General features: G+C 39.3%; 2 protein-coding genes and 1 non-coding gene across 4 annotated transcripts in view; all 3 read right to left on the bottom strand.

Annotated features, from left to right (window-relative positions):
* The window catches only part of ttll11 (tubulin tyrosine ligase-like family, member 11), a 28,960-nt gene extending 24,652 nt beyond the window's left edge, over window positions 1–4,308 (bottom strand). The window contains exon 1 of the mRNA XM_078271810.1: window positions 3,140–4,308. Coding sequence (XP_078127936.1) covers window positions 3,140–3,691 — 552 coding nt within the window. The 5' untranslated portion in view covers window positions 3,692–4,308. The remainder of the gene's footprint in view (window positions 1–3,139) is intronic.
* Window positions 4,309–6,058: 1,750 nt separating this feature from the next.
* dipk1b (divergent protein kinase domain 1B) lies at window positions 6,059–20,816 on the bottom strand. Of its 2 annotated transcripts, XM_078271419.1 has the most exons (8): window positions 19,167–20,816; window positions 17,977–18,027; window positions 17,790–17,883; window positions 16,473–16,554; window positions 11,766–11,900; window positions 8,063–8,170; window positions 7,604–7,780; window positions 6,059–7,518 (listed from the first exon to the last, which is right to left on the bottom strand). In XM_078271419.1, the coding sequence occupies exons 5-8, from the start codon at window positions 11,820–11,822 to the stop codon at window positions 6,706–6,708; spliced, it is 1,155 nt and encodes a 384-aa protein (XP_078127545.1). In that variant the 5' UTR covers window positions 11,823–11,900; window positions 16,473–16,554; window positions 17,790–17,883; window positions 17,977–18,027; window positions 19,167–20,816; the 3' UTR covers window positions 6,059–6,705. The 2 variants fall into 2 exon arrangements, with proteins under 2 accessions (XP_078127545.1, XP_078127544.1); XM_078271418.1 differs by lacking the exons at window positions 16,473–16,554; window positions 17,790–17,883; window positions 17,977–18,027; window positions 19,167–20,816 and adding an exon at window positions 12,811–13,883.
* On the bottom strand, window positions 16,273–16,405 carry LOC144531939 (small nucleolar RNA SNORA17). The gene has a single exon (XR_013503283.1). It is a non-coding gene; the product is annotated as a small nucleolar RNA SNORA17 (small nucleolar RNA).
* Window positions 20,817–20,845: the final 29 nt, after the last annotated feature.

The following is a 20,845-nucleotide window of genomic DNA, read 5'->3' as shown; positions in this document are numbered from 1 at the left end:
TTTATGTATTGAGAAATAGACATATGATCACTTTCAAGCCATTGTTGTGGATTTAAATCATGTGTGGGTTCATGTGAAGTTCTTTTCCGAGCCACTTTGTGAACGAATATGCTTTGCTCACTGAAGCCCAGCCAAAGGACAATGTATTCCATTTAGCTACTGTAACAAAAGTTCAGCCATATATAGAATACATTTCAAGTTGCAGCACATCTATCATGCCTCCAGTAAATAGCATTTTAGCATGTATTCATTTGTTATACAGGTTATTATTTTCAAAAGATGCTCCAAGGTAGACCCAAGGTGGCAAGCCTCTTAAAATGTCAGCTTAGTCTATAAAATCCTGATCAAAATACCAAGCCCATAATTAAATGCATAGTTATTAGTCTTATTTTCTGAAGTTGTCACTCAAACCCTCAGGCTTGCCATTCTCTCTCTGCCTCAAAGCGGACTAAAGGTCTATTGGATTACAGGCGCTTAAGGCTAATCGTTTCCCACTGTTTAAGAGAATGCCATATGTTGAAAGTTCATTGACAGCTGTCTCTCAGGCCAGAAAACACTGCTGATGTAGATACTGTATTTATTCATTTGGATGTAAATGGACCTTAAAAGCCAAATGTACAACTCATCAGTCACTAAAATGTCTTCATAAACTTCTCAATTGTATCCACTAACCGATTTTGTAAACCTACTTAAGTGTTTAGGGTCTTGTTTAAGGGATTTTCACTGCTCAATTTTCATTTCATAATTGACAAACAAGGCTACTGGAGTTTCAACCTCTTCAAAGACGTTGACAGGTACACAGGATCTATAATGCCCTTGACTTTGTTGGGGGTGCACCGTGAGGACTAAGCGTGGTAATGTATAGGCCTTTTGTCTACCGTTTCCGATACCAGACCTGGAAGGGTTTAAGTGTCACTGCGTGGTCACCGGTGATAAGTGGAGTCTTTACTGCACCGGTATCGCCGCGTTCAACTTCTTCATTTCTCATGCATAATGGAGAACCATGTTAATAATTGCGGATAGCAGGTATTAATTGCATCATTCAAACTGACCATATGGTGGTTGTGGCTTGGAGAAATAAGAGCTGGATCAATTAGCCCCTCTCGAAAATGTTTCAAAGTTGTTGCCTTACATGTAGAACAACTTTCATCCACATCCATCCTCTGTAATTTTTACAGTAGAGCAAACTGGCATTTCTGGCTGGGTTAACCCTTGTGTTGTCTTCCCTTCAACCTTTTTTCCGACGCCATTTTTTTCAGTTTGTTTCGGCTTTTTCCAACGTTTTAATTTTTTCTTCTACACATTTTCAGTGCTTATTTCTACGTCCCATATTTTCTGATATAAAACAAAAATTTAAAACGGGTCAATGTGACCCGAAGTCAACACAAGGGTTAAATGTGATCGTGTCATCTAATGAATAATGTACCATGCTTTCAATCAATGACTTCTTCAAACTTTGATACCGATACTGGATATAAATAATCAATAGAAGAGAATAACAAGTCTTCACACTCTAAATAGAGCTGCAACTAATGATAACGATTAATTTGCCGATTATTTTCTAGATCTATGACTCCATTTACAATTTACTATATGGATGGAAGATTCATCAACATTTTGTGTTTAGAGAGGTACAAACATTCCTGCGTCTTTGGGAATCCACTCCCTTACCTTATCACTATCAAATCTCCTGTGTATTTTCTGACAGACCAGATTGGCCACCTTCAGTACTGCATGTATTCATACCACTTTCTGACGAGGACAATACATTTAAATAGTTGTGTGTGTGTGTGTGTGTGTGTGTGTGTGTGTGTAACTGCTGGGAAGCTGCGCATAAGGTGCTGCAGCTTTAGATATAAAAAGCCTTTTTGTTGTTATAACCCATTTCCACAGATTAGATTAATAAAAACATTAATTTAAACACATATCAGTCATTTGTCATTTTGCATAAAATATATAAATTTAAGTGTGCAAAACATTCTTACAAATACTCCTACACAGGCTCAAATGTCAGTTCCAACTTTCAGAGATATTGCTGCTCATACAATTTCAGATTTCAGATTATGAAGATAACAAACAGGCAAACTATTATATCATCTAATCTGAAGCACCATTCATATAGAATCTGAATAGAATAGTTTTCCAGGGGGAGGCTGGCTAGTGTAATCATTGCTAGATTGATTTTAAGTAGTAGAGTATATGGATGCACATCCGAACCAAAGAGGGCAGGTGCTGAGCCAAAAGTGAGCAGATCAAAACATAAAGAAATAGCTTGCACACTAGGGCTTGTTTACTACACCTAGCTGACACTACGAGCCCCACTGCTCTTCATCAGACTCAGAGTCTGAGCTATTTATTGGTTTATTCCTAGATTGAGTTTAATCCTGTCTTAATTGTCCATTACAATAATGTTTATGGGCTGCAGCAGCTAAGATTCTATTGTCTTTTAACGACCACTAAAAGTTATCTCAGGTTTTAGAAGGGCTGTGCAGATTAATATCCTTGAAAGCTATAAGAAATGTGCATTGTTGGCATTTTCGTGTCCTATTCACACAGACACTCCAGGCAGCCTTGGTGTGTGACCTTTCCAACCCAGATCCAGCTCTCTCTCTCTCCCCTCTCTCCTTTTTCTGCAAACATATGGTTCTGAATAGCACAGTTTGAAAAAGGTAGGACAGAAGTTTTCATCCATGCACATTCGTGACAAACGCCTTAGTTGGTTGTCATCCGAATGAAACACTGAGCAGCTGATTTCAGGGATCTTCTCTGGGTCAAGCATGCACTGCTTTGTGAAACAAGCACAGTAGCATTTCATAGAATTAAAACCTGCACAACACATGGGTAAACAGAACCTTTTCACGGCAGACATGTTTACATGTCATATTAGGAAAAGCACAGATGTATTCAAAACCATTAATGATGGCTGCATTCCACTTAGGAGAGGCCCTGGTATTGTGCATGCTGACTCACTGAAATAGCTTACTGGGACATTTGATGGAATTGAACCATCGTCCAGGTTATCAATTTCAGCTGTGCTTTTCCTACTATGACAAGTCCAAAATGTCTGCTGTGAAAAAGGTCCATTGCATTTCTCTCAGGCAAACTGCAAAATAACAAAAAAGAAACTCATGTAGCACACCTCTTTCCACTTCAGCTGTTTGATGCTTAACTTTAGTGCCTCCAACGAGGTTTTGGCTTTCGAGATATCCACCGTCACTGGTCTTCCTTTCCTTGCATGTTTGAATCCATCCTCACGGCGTGTTTCTTGAATGTTTTTGGATGGGTGGACGGTTACATAGTTCCCATTATTCTCCGATTTGCCTTGCAGTATCTTTCCAGTTCCTTTGACGTGAAGTGTCCGATCATGCGCCAGTCTATTCAAATTTCTCCCAACATGAGCAGAAACTACAGACCCATGCAATGACACATCTGAGGTGTGTTTGCCACAAGAGTTCTTGTCATCTTTTCCCAGCTTACTTCGACTTTTACCCCTATGTTTACAAGTGATGGAGGTGTTGGACGCATCTCTGTCAGCTATGGTGGTGCTGGAAGGGTCTGGTGGTGAGACAGAAGCAGAGGGAGAACACACTGGCACCTGCTCCTCAGTATCCACACCCTCCTTATCTGCATCCTCGCCAAATGATTTCATTTCCTCGAGTTGAATATTGACTTTTACATAATGATCACTCATTATGCGCAATGCTACGAGTGACGCTGCTGGGCAGGGCACAGTTGTACCACAGAGTGCAATAATCTGACGCCGGCAAACTAACGTTATTCTGAAATAATGTAAAACGCATTGCTAGCTTAAACGGCTAATAAAAAAGTAAAAGCCATTTGCTTCTGTCATGTCGTTTCCAAAACAGAGGGAGTGAGCAGACCGTGCAGATATGCTCACAGCATTTAACGTTACCGGCTGACAGCTCAGGCTAAAGAAGTACCGTTAACGCTAGCTCACGCCTTTTGCCATATGGCCACAATGAATCAATGAGCAACTTCCAAAGGCTAGCAGCTCTCACAAGCTGTCGTTGACTTTCCCTACTGTAGCCGCTAGTGGCAGCACTTGTAGCCAGCACTGAAGCTAACGTTAGCTACTTGAAGATAGCTAAACCTGACGTTAGCCTGTCAAACCTCATTTAGCTAACATATGGGTCTGTACCGTTGGCGAAACTACCCTTTAATTCATGACAGACGTTTTCTAGCGGTGACCAGCGTTGTAGTGATGCCCGGAGTCCTCTGCTTTCTCTGTGTTATCGTCCCTGTGTTGTTAAGCAGCAGCTCAGCGGCAGAAGGCAGACCAGCTCGTTGCCCAGCCTCCATCTGGTTTGAACCCAGCTGATGCTGCCTTTTGAGCTCCTCGTAACCTCCGACTTTCGAAAGTTCTCTAATTCTCTATGACTTTTCGCACATTAGCTAACTACAAATAGAAACGGGGCTCTGGTGGTGTTTGTAAATGTATGTAAATGTTGATCAGTCTATTGATGATATGATATTTATACGTCAGTGTGTTTTTTAAGCGGCGTGCTTTTATTGCAGAAAATAAAAACTAACGTTACGTGCAGTCATGTCAGAAACTGAAATAACCACACCGATACCACACAACGCCGATAGTAATGTGTATGTATTTACCTGTTAATTTTAGAGGGGGATTGTTAGCATTTAAATATCATGAACCTGTTCTATTTACCTTTTCAATTGGCATCTGCTTAGAAGTAGTGACTGTTTCCTACAGCCCTTGAAGGCAATAATGGGATGTCATGTTTCAGTGGCTGTGTCCCCCGTTCTCTTAATACATCCATGGTGTTCCCCAGTTTGAGCAAAGAATATCGTCAAACAAATACCATTATTTACACATGCACATTTGGGTATCTGGAGTCCCTACCAACCCACAAACTGTGAAATAAGACAAGACAGCTTTTTAGAATACACCGATCAATGTATTGTATCCATATCCATGTTTGTAAAAAAAAAAACAGCGGGGTCATATCCATGGTTTTTCATTTCTTTTTTATTGGCCTTTATTGACTTTTGAAGAGAATGTCTTCTTGCAAAAGGCTCACAAAAGGACAAAGACCCCAAAACCATCTGCAGATGAATCTTTACCTACATCCAGAATGTCCAGTACACCCTCTGCGTCCTTCATGGTATCACCTCCCAATGAGGTGAGACGGAGGATACAGAGAGTGTCTTCAGTCAGGACTCCCGGGCGTCAGGAGAGTGTGGGTCTAACTGCTTAAGAGAAACCAAGACCAGTACCACCACCACCACCACCACCACGTGAAGAGAGAGTTAAGACATCATCAGTAAGGATTCCCTCTCAAAAGGACACAAAACAGTCTATACCATCTACAAGGCTGCAAAGTACTTCCACCTATCAAAAAGAAAGCTCCTCCACAAGTTTCAAAACAAAAGCAGGGACAAAAATCAACCAAAGGGTGTGGCAGTTGTGTATCTAGCTGCTGAATAATTGCCCCTACCACAATAAACCCCAAAAAGGGTCTACAGCTGCCAAGGAATTGAGGCCAGTCAGGAGGACTAGCAAAAGGTCTACAGTAAAAAGGGATCTGAGGCTGCAAACGTCTCTGGCCGGACCTAGATCATTTGAGGAACGTGTTCCATACAGACTCAAGGGAGAGCCTATTGTAGATCCAGAACTAGTGCCAAAAAGAACCAGGGCAGGACCTGTGACAAACAGGACAACTGATGCAGAAACTGATTGCTGAAACTGCCACTATATCATGACAATAGCACATAAGACCAATTCTAGCTGCAAAAGCTGACTAAAAATGAGATGGTTTTTGTGTCTCAAATCAAAAAATCATAGTTTCAAAATGAATTATGACAAAAATGTTGGTCCTGTAAAGGAGAAAATGAAAGGTATACCAGTTTTCAATCATATACAATACCGAGTGCTCTAAAAGGTCAGTAAAGGTGATCTACTTCTGCTTTCTAAGAGAACATCTGCCTGACTTCTCCAATTTTGGACTTTTGACTTCTTCTGTCCTGACACCAGCTACCCAGTTTAGATACATGCAATTTTATTCACAATAGTTGAAAATTGGTTTAAACAACTTATGTTTATTGATGGATTAGAAGTTTAATCATATCTGCTGATCATTTACAAGTCCAGTCTGTTCAGGTGGATTTAAATACATTGACAATATCGGATCAATACCAGGAGTGACAGTGATACTGTGTATATGCATTATTCCATCCATTATTTGTATCTTATATCTGCTTCACATGCAGATTCATTGATACACAGGAAACAGCGGAGTTCCACCAATATTTACAGTTGTACAAAAATTATCACAACGTGTTAAATTTGACATTCTGACTCTCTAGGGATAGACAAAACAGTATTCTATAAACTATTTTCAAAACTCAGTTTACTCACAGATTGTTTTACGAATAAAGTTATAGGCAGTGCCCTGAGAATATTATATCTAAACAGATGAATGTGCTTTTTAAAAATAATGCATTGGAAAACAAAAGTAAGAAATAGTCTTCCTCATCTGCCGTTTCATATTGTATATTCATTATTTCACAGTTTCCTGTAATTCACAGTCAATGTAGAGTACAAATACATTAATAACGACCACCCTCTAAGACATTTGGCAAAGCTTCATAAGCAAAAACTCCTCATGTGCATGTATTAATTTGCTCATTGTGTAGAGGTACAGGACGGATAATCACAACCTGTTTTCAAGAGTATTGAGTGTTAGAAATTTTCTTCCACAGTAATGTCTTCAGGTTGTTGAGGACTAGTGAGTGGTGCACCTCCATCTGGCTTGCCAGACCGCTGAGTGTCACACAGGTGCGTAGCTGCTTTTCCAGATCCCCTCGGAGGTCTGAAGGTGCTCCAAAAAGCAGAAAATCCTGCAGCAGCACGCACACCTTTGCAAGATTGGGCTGTAAAACCTCGGTGTTGCACTGCTTCACTAGTCGATCGCAGGTGGCCGTGCAGTCCCGGCCATAGGTGCAGTCAGCGTTAGTCTCACATCGCCGTCCCCTCAAAAATCCCCGCACGACTGCCTCTGATGCCACACTGCGCAGGTTGGCCATCTTGCAGTCGTACTTTGCGTTGTAGCCCACATGGCGAGGACTGGCATCACATATTAGGAAACTCCCGTAGGACCCGTGGAAGACCTCTTCCACAAACTCCAGCAGGCCGATGGTGATGCGAGCCCTGCGGGGCCAGGCTGGTGCGAGCCAGTGGTTCAGGCTGGTGCTCAGGGCCTCTGGGACCAGGGCCTGCAGGTAATGAGGCACCTCTAGCCTGTAGAGGGAGCTGTGGGCCACACGTTCTGTCACATACAAGTCTCCACAGAAACCCAGCAGCTTAGGGGTGTGCTCCTTCTCCTGCAGCGCCACCATCAGGAGGTACTCGTTCATCTGGAGAAGAGCCCAGATGGACTTGGCCTCGGCTAGAGACACTTTGCCATCCTGGTTGACATCAGCCAGGGTAATGACCCTGTCCACCAAGGTGCTCAAAGATGGCTGCTCACCAAGGTTAGCCTGCAAGAAGGAAGTATTGTATGGTGATAGATATTAAAGTATATGTTCCGATATATTATATGGTGTAATTGCTGAAAAAGAATACCTTGAGGAAACTGTGCAGCATCTCTTTAAATTCATCCATAGAGGTTCCACGTGTGGGCTTGTCAAATAAGCTCATCTCCTGTCGCAGTACAGAGTCTGGGGACCCATCAATCTTCACTGGATCCTCAATCCCACACTTGATCACAACAGGTCTCTCCTTCCACAGTCCACTGTACACCTGCAAGTTAAACAAATGGGACAATCATTTCTAAATACAGGCATCAAATTTAATAGAAGCTGAATATTGAATATTTGAATATTCAAAGGCCTTAGGGTGATATGCTTATATTTTAAAAGAATAAATACAACCTCTTCCACTTTCTTCATTATTTTAAATGTAAAATTCTGGTTGTTTTTATTAACATACATGCAAAGCGTGCCTGATTTGGAAGTGGTTTTTTTTTTTTTTTGCCAAATGTATTCTGTGGGTGTGTGTACAGTGTGTGTGTGTTCACTGTACCTGATATGTAGATGAGGTGGACATGCAGTGCTGCAGGGTTAGGGTTCTCTGCTCACACAATGCCTTGCAGGACGAGCCTGATATTATGCCCCTTCTGTAGTGATCGCACTGCAGAAGGAAACAGGAAATGCAGTTCATTAAACACAGGAAACGGTAACGTCAATGCTCCAAGTGTCTCGTTCATCCATCAAGTATTTCAAGATTTGTTTTCTTCCTTTATCCATACATGCTTACGGCATATTATACATGGCCAAAAACCAGAGTAACTGATTAAAGAACAAATATGTGTTTTAGTGCTTTAATGTACTACTACAGTGGTCAACAAATTAACTAGCATAATAATCCCACAAAACTACATGTAGATGTGTTTACATTACATTTCATTTAGCTCTCACTTTTATCAAAAGCAACTTCCATTCACACACTGATGGCCCAGCATCAGGAGCTATTCAGTGTCTTGCTCAAGGACAACTCAACAGGGGACTACAGGGACCAGGGTTCGAACCGGCGACCTCTCAATTGGAAAATGACCGCTCTACCACCTGTGCCACAGCTGCCATAGAATTTTACTGTAAGACTATTTGTATCTTAATATACATACATGATTAATTGCATCTTAACACATTTTAAAGTATTAACGTATAACAGATCATTTTAATACACTGCAATTCAATTTCCTGTAAAGCGATGCAATAACCATATACACAGTGATGCACTCAAGAGTAAAGGATAGTAATGACATCCTATTTGGAGTTTTATATATTAATATAAAACATGTACAGCAGTCAAACAAGTATAAATTGACTATGCTTCAACAATGTTGGAAAATATCTCTAAAAGTGGCATCCTGGTTATAGAAGATCAGTACCAGTCTCTGTACTGTATGGTGAATATGGCAGCAACCGGGTAGCTTAGCTTCTTCTCTTAGCTCAGCACAAAGACTGGAAACAGGGAGAAACAGCCTGGCTCTGTTCAAAGATAACACAATCTGCCTACCAGCACCTCTAAAGCACACAATATGTCATGTCAAAACAAATGTTGGTTTACAGCGGTAAAGGTCAGTGGCTTCATGGAATCTCGTCATCACCTTCATGTTGCCAGGAGACTCCAGAATTTCAGCCCATCTAAGCTAACCTGCTGCTAGTTTCGCATTGCCAGACCTTCCTCCACAGTGGTGTTGAGAGAGGTCTGGCTAGTCCACACGGCATTCCGGGATTGATGCCTCTGCAAAATAGCCTCTGGAAGGAACTTGTTTTGGTGGAACGTGTGTACGTTCAAAGGTTGTTTTAGTCGTGCAACAGAAAACTCAGAATGGACAGATAGTCTAGCCAGCAGTCAACCATAGTCCTCATAAATCGATCAGAGTTTAAATTGCCAGCACAAAGAAAGCAGAAGGTGACGGACATCCCGCGTAATTTCCGGCGGCCCCTGAACAATCGCGGAAATGAAACATTGTTGATATAGATTAACCTGCTGCTGACCATAGCTTCATATTTAGTGAGAGTAGTATTGATCTTCTCATCTAACTTTCGACAAAAAGAAAATAAATAAGGGCATTGCCAAAAAATGTTTAACTGTTCCTTTAAGGTCATTCATGGATGTGTGATGAGATAGCATTCATGCTTTCATTAGTTCAAGGTTGGATTACTGTAATGCTCTTCATGTTGGTCTGAATCAGACCTCCATCTCACGCCTTCAACCTTGTGCAAAATGCTGCTGCTCGCTTTTTAACAAATACATCTAGACGTGCACACATCACTCCTGTTCTCTACACCCCTACATTGGCTCCTTGTGCGTTTTAGAATAGATTTTAAGATTTTATTGTTTGTTTTCAAGGCCTTAAATGGCCTGGCCCCAGAGTATTTGTCCGAGATTTTAACCCTGCGTGAGCACAACCGGTCATTGCGGTCTTCAAATCAACTGGTTTTAGATCAAGGTATAAACGGTGGGGTGATCAGGCTTTTGCAGTTGCTGCCCCGAGACTCTGGAACAAGTTACCCCCTGATATTCGCACTATTACAGATGTAGCTCTTTTTAGGTCCAAACTCAAAACCTCATCGTTTAGAATGGCTTTTAATACGTAGTAGTGGTGTGAAAATGTCCCTCTCCTGTTTCTATGTAACCTTTTCTGCTTTTACCGTTTTCTATGTTTCATTCTTTTTATTGTCTGATATGTTGTTTTATTCTCGGTTCCTGATGTAAAGCACTTTGGATACCTGCTGGTTGCTGTAAAGTGCTATATAAATAAATGTTGATTGATTGATTCCCATGATACCACTGTTCTTACTTGTGTAGGTTATTAATTGTGGTGTGTCCTAAATAAACCCTGAAGCAGTATGGCAAAGCCTGATGACTTACTGTACATCCAGTGTACATGCCTCTTTGCCATGCAAAGCCAGAGGAAAACAGCACAGAACATGACTGTCTCGCACTATTCACAGTTTACTTTTGAGCTGGCACAAATCCTGGTAATCCTTCTCTCTATAACAGGAGTTTACTGCCAGATATCTACTGACACACCTCCACACTGCACCTCTCCTCCCAGTTCACCAAAATACAAAGCAGCAACAGGCAAATCAAAATCCTTTGTGTACCCAACAAAAGTTCCCACCTCTTCCGAGCTAATTCTAGTGTCATGAAATGCTTCCCTGTAATTGTATTGGTTTTTATTGATTACACATGTCTAAAACTGAGGCACACACACTTTCACAATACCAACACAGGCACACACACACTGTTGTGCAAATCTGATTATTTGGTATGATGAGGTTACATCATTGATCTTTTCATCAATTACCCTGAGTAGTTATATTCTTAATCACCAATGTGTTCCTCAGTGTCTCTTTAAATGTCAGTGCCTGTTTCTGTTCTTCAACGGCCAAAGGCTCTGGAAACAGCTGGGCACAGCAGGAGAGTAGTTCAGCTATAGGCTGTATCTTTACCCAGCGTCAAAGGACGTGTGAAGGAAGAGGCCAACCCAAGCAGCCTCCCTCGTCTCCTCAAAAGACAATCCTCCTGTCCCGTTGTCATGCTCTGATGTGAATTCTTGCATGTTATTTAAGCATTTCACTGCATCAGCTGGAACATTATTGTCTTATTCCATCTTGTAGACTGTATTCTTCTTTTTCTGCCTTAGGACTATCTGTAGATCTGTGACACAGCTGTAGCAACAACAAATAAGCTAGTTTCAAATATCACAAAATGTGCCAGAATTACATATAATAACAGTTTGTTTTTCACCCAGTAACTCATGAAACATACAGCATGGCATATTGATTTTCTTGACTCAAACCAAATCAATTTTGTATTGACTTGCATGTGTGCTATCACAGTTTTCTCCTATCTTGAATACGTGGCAAAAACTCCCCCCCCCCCTGCATCTCAACAACAATTTACAAACATCATATCTGAACTACCTAAATCATGTCTTTTGTTTTTGTTGTTGCCATAGTGGCCAATAATGCACTTTTTATGTGGCTCTTATATTTTACACACCAGTGTGTTTCCATGTAAACTGAAACCATAATATAAATTTAGTTCCCACAAATTAACCATGTATCTCAGCAACATAATATTTAATCAATAATTAAGCCTGACCACTGACGGAGATGGTTGTACAGCAGTAAACGAAGCCTTTCTGTAGCATCCTGACCCTCATCACAGTGATGAAGTCGTGAAATTGGCGTATTGAGAGACTACTTACAATGACCATGTGGCACACATGCCCACGGCAGAGTTCAGAGTAAGATGCATACTGCATGTAGATGACCCAGCTGGCGATGAGGATGCCCAGCCATACCAGGAGAAGGTACTTCACCTTAATGGCAGGGAGACGACTCTTTGGATGGTGGGAGGAAAGGGATGGATGGAAAGCAGAAGAGAAAACACACAGTTAGCCTAGAAGACATAAAAAAATGCCTATACTACGATGATTAAAAGAACAGGTCCCTTGACCTCAGGATAAAACTACGGTATCTAATTGGTGAAATAAGAAGGCCAACATGTACTTAAAAGTATCAAAAGTTAAAGTATTTGTGCTGTAAAAAAGCCCCCCTTGTCTGATATATTATTAAATTATTGGATTGTTAATACTGATGCATCAATGTGTAAGCAGTATTTCACTGTTGCAGCTTGTCACTACTTTATGATGTAGTGTAGTCCAGTGTAGTAAAATTCTGTATTCATTTTTTTGGACTTCTCTGTAATCTTTTCTATTATGAACAATATTGGATAATACCTCTAAATGAAACCATCTGAGAAGTTTAAAGGAGAAATGTCTCCGAATTGCTAACACCTCATAGAGATCTTACAAACTCCAAGTAGACTTGTTTAGGGGTTGGTAAGCATCAATTTAAATTACAGCTATGCAATGTGTTTAATTTAACAAGCTCATCATTTCTTTTTGTGAAAATAATATTTCCAAGTGGAAGCATATAACTAGCCTACCTGTAAATTGTACTTAAGTGGGCTACAGTACCCGAATAAATGTAGGCAAGCCACTGATTTACTTTCCATCACTGAGGCCTACACAACAATAACAATAGGCTATATGAATGAACAGCTGGTCACTTGACCTTAATAAGAATACAACAAAGATAGCTTATTTATTGATCTGCACCATCTCTTGTTTTAAGACATTTTGTGATGCATGTAGGACTGGACACATATTGACCTGTTTGGCATGCATGCAGGTAATTTGCTGTGTAATAGCAACAAAGGCAGACTGACATTACGCTCTCCATACATACCTGCAGACCTTTGGACAGAGGGCAGAACAGCACCAAATGGAGCAGTCTCCGCAAAGCCCTCGGCATTATGAGCGACTCTGTTCGGAGGTAGCGCAGCGAGAAACCACGGATCCCAGTCTGATCACATCATTACGGCAAATCTACGCCATGCGTCGCAAGTAACCAAAACCCACGTCTGATTATAAAGCGCAGCGTATATGCCATCCTGTTTCCTTCAGCTTGTTTGTAGGCTACTGCAACAAACGCCTCGGAGCTGACACAACACAGGATCTGACCTGATGGTTTCGTAATCCTATTTTTCAACGCAAATCATTAGCCGGAGAAAAAAAAAAAGCAGAATCAGGAATGCGTCCTTGAAATTGATCGATTTCACATTTCAGCACCAAATGGGCCAGAAAATCTCAATTTTACCCCAGAATGAAATATATCCTCCTCAGAGCCCAGTCTCGATCACCGGCAAATCCAATTTAATATAAATGCATCGTCTTTTATCTCATCAGATTAAACAACAATATGACACAGTGGGTCTCCAGATGAGCATACAGCCTCTGTTTCTCAGCGACTTATCACTGCACGCCTTTAAAAGGGAAAGATGCGGGATCTCAGCCGTGAAATGTTTTAATACCGCCGACATAAATCTCGCCTGCGCTTCACTGTCCGTCTCTAAAACACAAGTCAACAGCACATCCTACGCTCTTACATACATATATGTTTACCCTCTCTAGACGTGCCTTGTGAAAAGAAAAAAACGTTAAGGCCAATAGAAAATCGTTTGTCCCTGTTGCCACGAAACATTTTAATCAGTGGAGAGCCACCTTTTGAAGCTAGTGATCATCTAGTAAAATCATTTTTTAATTAGCCTATACATTTCTGCTGATCTCTCTCCAGATTCGCTAAGTTGTAAATATCCAACTCAAACTGAAATTCTGCTGATTCAGTTAAAGCTCCAGTGGGTACATGCAACAAAAAAAAGCCCTGCTAGAATTTGAAGTAAAGTGAGACCTCTTCCTGCAGCTCCCCCTCTCAATGCAACAGAACAGCCAATAGGAATGCTCTCTCTATCTTATCTAATGACCTGTGATTGACCAAAGTCTCCCTTCACGGCTACATTAGAATTTCTGAACCCTGAATACAGAGTCAATGGCCCTCATTTATTATATTTAAATATATATTATATATATAAGTTAGGTTTTTGTATTTTATTATAAACTTGCAAGTTTACAAGGAAGCACACAGTTCACAAAAGGCACGCAGCGATTAAGTGAAAGGTCTGTTCAACGAATAAGAAAAAGCATACAGTATATATGCATCTCCTCTGCATTATTTACTAAAATTGTTACTTCATGTCTGCTTTGAAAATCTTTTTTTTTTTGTTTGCTGTCAGAGTTCAAAATGTTCAACTCAGACTGATGACTCTGCCTAAGGTGGTATTCAGAAATACACAAGCAACATTTAACTGTCTTTAACACATTGGTTATGTACTCCTTTACCCTTTATTTAACTATATACATGAGAACTTGTAAATCATTTAAATAAAGGGTAAACATATCGTACATATAGGCTTATATGGGCAAATTAAGTGTATATTTCAGGTAATTTGTCAGTTGTTTTTTTTCACATCCTCATAAAGAATGACACCTTGATTACTTCTTTGTTTATCTAACTACTACTTATCTAACTGGGCCACATCGTCTATAACTACCACTGTGTGACTGCTACACAAAAGAAAAGCGGGACACGCTGAATCTCTACATGAGCCACAGCCGTACGGCGCCTGATTGAACCGCGCTGCAACATGTGTTACTGGTTGAGGGTTTAAAAAAAACAAAAAAACACACATTCACGAGGCGCTTTACCTATGCCGTATGGTAAAACCGCCTGTGACTGCACAGTACAAGTTCTGCTTTCAAATGTTAAGTTAAAAGTAAAAAGAGAGGCATTATCAGCACAGTGTGGGCTACTTCAATGTTGAGATTGTCTACTCTAATAGAATGCTGGATATTTAATGCTTTGTATTTAAATTGTGATTTTTTGTGAGTAGAATCTGAATCTGCAATGTTCTCTGTCAGGTAAATGTAGTAGTACAATGTTTTCCTCTGAAGTACAAGTGCACAGTAAGTCAGTAGTATAGGCCTACAGTTGCATATGAAGTGCTTTGGGGTCCTTCTGTAAGTTATTGGTATATATGGTTCTGGAGAAAGCTGCAAGCAGCGATACAGGAGGCCAAGCAATCAGTCATTCCAAACAGGCATGTTTTAAGCAGGCACTGCACTAGTGGTACTAAGTATGCAAAGTGAAACATAAACAGCAGTGACTGATAAATCCATTTACTGTAGGTTACCTGTGATGAACTACTGTATATGTCATATAACTCCTGGTTTGGTGTTGAACTTTCACAGATATGACCTCATATAATATAATAATTAGGGGTGTGCAAAAAAATAAATCGGTTTGTATTCCAAACGTGATTCAAGCTCTACCGATTCAAAATCGATTCATTTATTTATTTATTTTTAAATTGTATGTCTACTGCAATCACATGATATATATATATTGATCACCAAGGCGATATTCAAGGTCCCAGTAGCTTACAGACATCACACACAACATACACATACATCATAAACAGGATGTTAAAATAACAAATAAACAAATCCACATGAATAATATGGACAATAAAAGATACTGAATAAACTAAATAAAAAATCCACATGAATGTACTAAGGGATGTATATATATATATATATATATATATATATATATATATACTGTATATAAATGGGAAAAGTAACTACATTTACATACTGTGAATCGTTTTTAACGGAGAATCGTTTTTGGATCGAAAATCGATGTTGAATTGAATCGTGAGCCTAAAAATCGGAATCGAATCGTGACATTTTCTGAATCGTACACCCCTAATAATAATATAATAGAGGGGGATATTTTATAGCATGAACCCGAACCCTACAGTCATTAACTCAACTTGTGATATGTAAGGAATACAATTACAAGCTGTGAAATATTAGGAATATCATTTTCTTTAGGTTTAATACTGCAAAAGGATTTTTTTTTTAAATGGTTGGCAAATAACTTAAAAGGAACTACAAATTCAAAGAAATAGTTAAGGGGGTAAACAACTTCAACTGCTGTTGCAAAGTCAGCAAAGGTGTTTTAGTCTGATGTTTTTCAGTGTTAATGTAGTTAAATAAAAGAGACTCAGTTACATTGAACCTTTTATTGAATATATGGTCAACAAGATATCACAAAGGTATACTACTGCTTTTTTCGAGGCATGCCTTAATATTGTTCAGGAATGTCTTGAAGCATTTGTTTCAAGGTGGTCAGATGCAAAATTCTCACTTTCAACCATGTCTTCGATGCATATCTGCAGATGGCTTCAAATGTCTTGTCCCAAGATTCAACAATCATTTAATCTTTTACTAACTTTCAAAAAAATGATCTGTTGGTAAACAACTTTCAATCCAAATCCCCACTGTTGTAGGTAGTGACTGCAGATGATGTAGACCTTTTATTCTCTGCCACCTAATGACACAGGCTCAACACAATGTTGGACTCCAACGCCTCAAAGGGCATGCTGGACGAGAGCCAAGGAAAAGCAGGAGCAAATAGTCTGCAAATGTCAAGTCTGCATGAATTCTCACCTTCCCGAGCACCTCTGCTGCAGCTCCACGGCTTTATCTGGTCCATCAAAAGATGAACACCGGTCCTCTATATGATGAAGACCTTCAGTAGAAACAATCAAGGCAAAATGTTAACCGTGTGTTGGTCCTACTTCTTGGTTTATTCCTCTTAAATTGTCTTTTTCAAAATAAAGAGGACTATTTAAAAATATAGATGTACTTCATGTGACTAGCTGCAGTCAAGATTTATAATAAACTACATACAGTACACATGAAGAATTTGGGTTGGCCTACAAAACATTGTTACAAAATGCATTTTATAACAATTCTGGAGCTGCTCATTACAGAAACGTAAGCCAACCAATCCTTGAAATCTGTGAAGTTTTGGGTGTAACTGACAGGAACTATGGGCTTATAGCTGCCTCATAAGAAATGAACAAGACAGGCAAAAACTGATTCAGTGCAACAACAAAAATGTTCTCAAAGTAGGGTTGCACCATATTGACAAAATGTTATATATCGATTATGAATACTGCGATATCGATTTTTTATTTTGATATTTTTAAACATATGTAAATGTATAAGTTATGGGAAAACGCATCCAAATAGATTAATAACAAATAAAACAAGTTTTCTTCTTTTTACAACACAAGGTTTATTTCAACTGACAGTCATATTGGACTGGTACAACATGAATAGATAAATAACGACGTGTCCACAGAACAGGACAACTATTCTTTCGCTTCTCCGATTCGTTCCGTTTAGTTGTCATCATCTATTTCTTCACTTACACCGTCACTCTGTCTAAATATATGCACACACGTCACATGGTACGCTCCATAGGGTTTGTCACGGAGTGGACCCGTGCGCTAACGTGCACTAACATGTGCAAGTGGCACGGTAACTGGCCAATGAAACATGATCATTACAGCGTTTCAAGCGGGCTCTAAATTGAACACAAGTAAGGCACACAGCCAACGGACGGGACGCAGCGCTCCACAAAATATTGCATACTTATCGCAACACTTAAGATGTAATATTGCGCAACGTGATATTGCGATAACGATATTTCAATATATCATGCACCCCTGACTCAAAGTAACTCAGGTTTTACTCAATGGGAATATATCAATCTTTTGGTAAACTCAATCTAAGTATCTGGCCCGGTTCCATACCCAAAGCCCACAAAACATGGGGAACTGAGTAATCGTGAGCCAGTCACTTACTGTCTGCCCACTTATTGCACAACAGAGACACTGCAGCCAGAGTTGCGTCTCAAGGGGCAAAATGAACCCTTATGCAATCTACAGAGTGTAAATGTTCAACAATAGCAGTTACCGTTCTCTGAAACGCAGTCATCTCAATATCTGAGGTCAGCTTTCCTCATGGGGGCAAATCCATGCGTCTTCTCTCGCCATGTCTGTGCACGTACCTGCAAGAATGAGCAATACATCAGGAGACAGATGCTAATGTTTACAAGTATTCCAATACAAAATCATAACCAGTAAAATATATATTTACATACCAAAGATTAGTGTCCACTGATCCATCAATATTTGCTATCCATGAGACAGAGCTGAAGGCCACATCCATAAATGAGAAAAAAAAGGTACCCATTATGTTGCTTAGGCCAGTAGCCTACTGACTAATAAGGAATGAATTGACTAATTCCAATCCTACTTCTTCACAAATGACAGATAATGAAAATAATGACATGTTTCTGTTGCTGACATTTTATTTCCCACTACATCAACTTGCTGTCAATTGTTGTATTATTAACCACTCATGTTAACATATTAAATGTAGATCATATTTTATACAGAGCTGCAACGGTTAGCTGACAGAGAAAACTTAAAACAACCATTTTGATTATTATTTATTCTTTTGGCAATAATGGCAAAGATTTACTGCTTCTAGCTTCTTCAATCTGATTGTTTCTTCTTCTGTTTCTTCTTCTGATTTTCTTACTCTTCTGTGATAGTGGATTGAAATATGCTTTGATCAATCAAGAGAAACATCATGAACCAAATAGTTAGTTGCAACCCAATTTTCATTAAATTAAACACACTGGCTATAAGAATGTATACTACTAGGGACATATTTACACTAGGCTAAGTTACTTCTTTAATCTTACTAATCACCCGAGAGAGATAGTGATACCTACCAACACGCACACATAACAGTTACAGGTTTGACAAGCTTTCAAATGCTCGGCAAGCCGCCCCACCCATTCTAACACACCACCAGTTGATAGATCTGCTAAATACGGCTAATTTAGATACAATTAAGCTTGTGATAAGACCTGAAAGAAAGTGAATCAAGTAAGGCGAAACTCTTGTGATGCACTCGTGAACATGAACTTGCTTAAGCTGAAACTAAAAATAGCCTGTTATTGACCATGTAGCTAAGGCAAAGCATGAAACTATTAACCAAACACTAGAAACAACATTTGGAACAAGCATTTATCCGAAAGTAACCTCGACTGTACCACTGCGATGAAAGTTACCGGTATACAAATATTAACATTACACAGCTAATGTAAGTAGACATTCAGTTTTTGAAGTCTATATGTAAACATTTAAAACTTTAAACACGTGAAACTGGTCTTTTATCAACATTATCTCATATCACCTAATACAATACAACGGTTATGACGTTATATGTTTTAGTCACATATTCCCACCATTGATGGTTAAAAATAAAACTCCCACTCACCATTTTGTCCTTCCAGCACGTTCCCTCTGGTGGTCAGAAAAGGTCGATACAGAAAAACTTGATATACAACTACGGAATCCGAGAGCGACCAAACTTTATCTCTTAAGCGAACCGCCTAAAGTGGCGTACTAGGCTTTATATACCGCAATTAATACCACGGTCTTCTGCCTTTAGAAAACCAGTGACTCCTTTGAAAATGTTCTAATAAGTGATGTTGCCATTAAAACATTTTGCTTTTTAACTAAATAGGTAAGGGACGTCATGGAAGACAAGCTCATAAACTAACTGACTAGAGAACATTTCATACTCCAGTTGAGCCGAGTTTGTTTCTAACCACCATCTTTTGTCTGCTGTCAAAAAGCTAAATGGCGTTACAGTATATGATACTAGGACACTAACACATATCTTGATTCTTGATTTCTAAAACAACCAGAAACGGTAGCTTGAATTAAACATTTACCTGATTAACAGAAATGACTACATTGCAGTCAAGATGCATGTTTTTAAAGTACATTTTATAACGTTCTGGAGAACAGTGCACATCTTATTTGTCTTAAACACCATTTAGCTAACGTTCAGTAAACGTGCTATTATTCTTGCATATTGATGTTATACATCAACATTATGTTCACGTAAACTGAAATATACAAACTGGAGGTCCCATGATTCAAAGTTAATGGAAGAAAATAAAATTTGAAATTATTTTGAGGGCTGATTGTTTCAGTAATTTTTCAAGCAAAAATGCTTGACATTCTCAGTTTCCATCTTGTCATGGGAGATATCCTGCTAGTTGGTTTATCTTTGGGTTTTAAACTGTTGGTTAGATAAAACAAGCAATTTGAAGATCTAAGTTTGGGGTCAGGGAATAATAATATAACTGGCCTGAAGTATTTTAGTATTGGAAAGTATTTTAAATGTTTTGAACACGTTTTTACAAGTCTTCCCACAAGTGTATTATAGCATTTTGTGACATGCTGCAGCACATTTAATAACTAAAATGCTTAAAAAAAACCCCCGACCATCTACCGTCTACTTCCACTTTCCACTTACCGAGTTCAGCAGCGTTTTCCAAAATTTGTACCAACATGGCCTCAAGGATGCACCGTAGTAGGACTGTGCAATTAATCGGAATTTTAAAATCACGATTACAATTCTGGCTCCTAATGATCACAAAAACAGAATAATTGAGAAAAACGACTGTTTTGCACATTACGTTTTGCAAGTAAACTCTTATTTTGTCCTGCGTTCTGAATGAAAACAAAAATGTTCAAATTGGAAAAGTATTAAAAGGGGGAATATCACAGTTCTAGGTGTTTTCACTGTTGATTTGTTTCACTTCTTCCACTGTTTAAGTTCAATAATTGCAACATCTCGCGTTAAATAATCGCAATTTCAATATTGACCAAAATAATCGTGATTATGATTTTGTCCATAATCGAGCAGCCATACACCATAGTGCCAAAAAAGGCGAAACATTTGACATGAGGTAAAAATTAGAGGGAAACTTGGACACTGAAATCATTTGAAGGGATTTAGTTATTACTCAGCTTATGTTCAACAACCTGTGACCGTGAATATGAACCCAGTAGCAACACAAAGTGCTGTCTGATTTAGTTAAGGTTATACGAAGGTTGTGTTAATAGTCACGATAATTTCAGTCCTCGTCATTGTTCGGAGCC

Source organism: Sander vitreus, chromosome 16 (assembly GCF_031162955.1).
Source record: "Sander vitreus isolate 19-12246 chromosome 16, sanVit1, whole genome shotgun sequence".
NCBI classification, from domain to species: Eukaryota; Metazoa; Chordata; class Actinopteri; order Perciformes; family Percidae; genus Sander; species Sander vitreus.
The sequence above is the reverse complement of the archived record's forward strand: the minus strand, read 5'-3'. Positions and strand labels throughout refer to the sequence as shown.

What these genes read in the sequence shown, in the direction of transcription:
- dipk1b (XM_078271418.1), bottom strand. Translation starts at nt 12,876, where the DNA reads ATGCCGAGGGCTTTGCGGAGACTGCTCCATTTGGTGCTGTTCTGCCCT. An exon ending in ATGTGTGCCACATGGTCATT is followed by an intron (nt 8,171 to 11,765) that starts GTAAGTAGTCTC and finishes TTCCTTCTGCAG; the next exon opens with TGCGATCACTACAGAAGGGG. An exon ending in CCACCTCATCTACATATCAG is followed by an intron (nt 7,781 to 8,062) that starts GTACAGTGAACA and finishes TTTAACTTGCAG; the next exon opens with GTGTACAGTGGACTGTGGAA.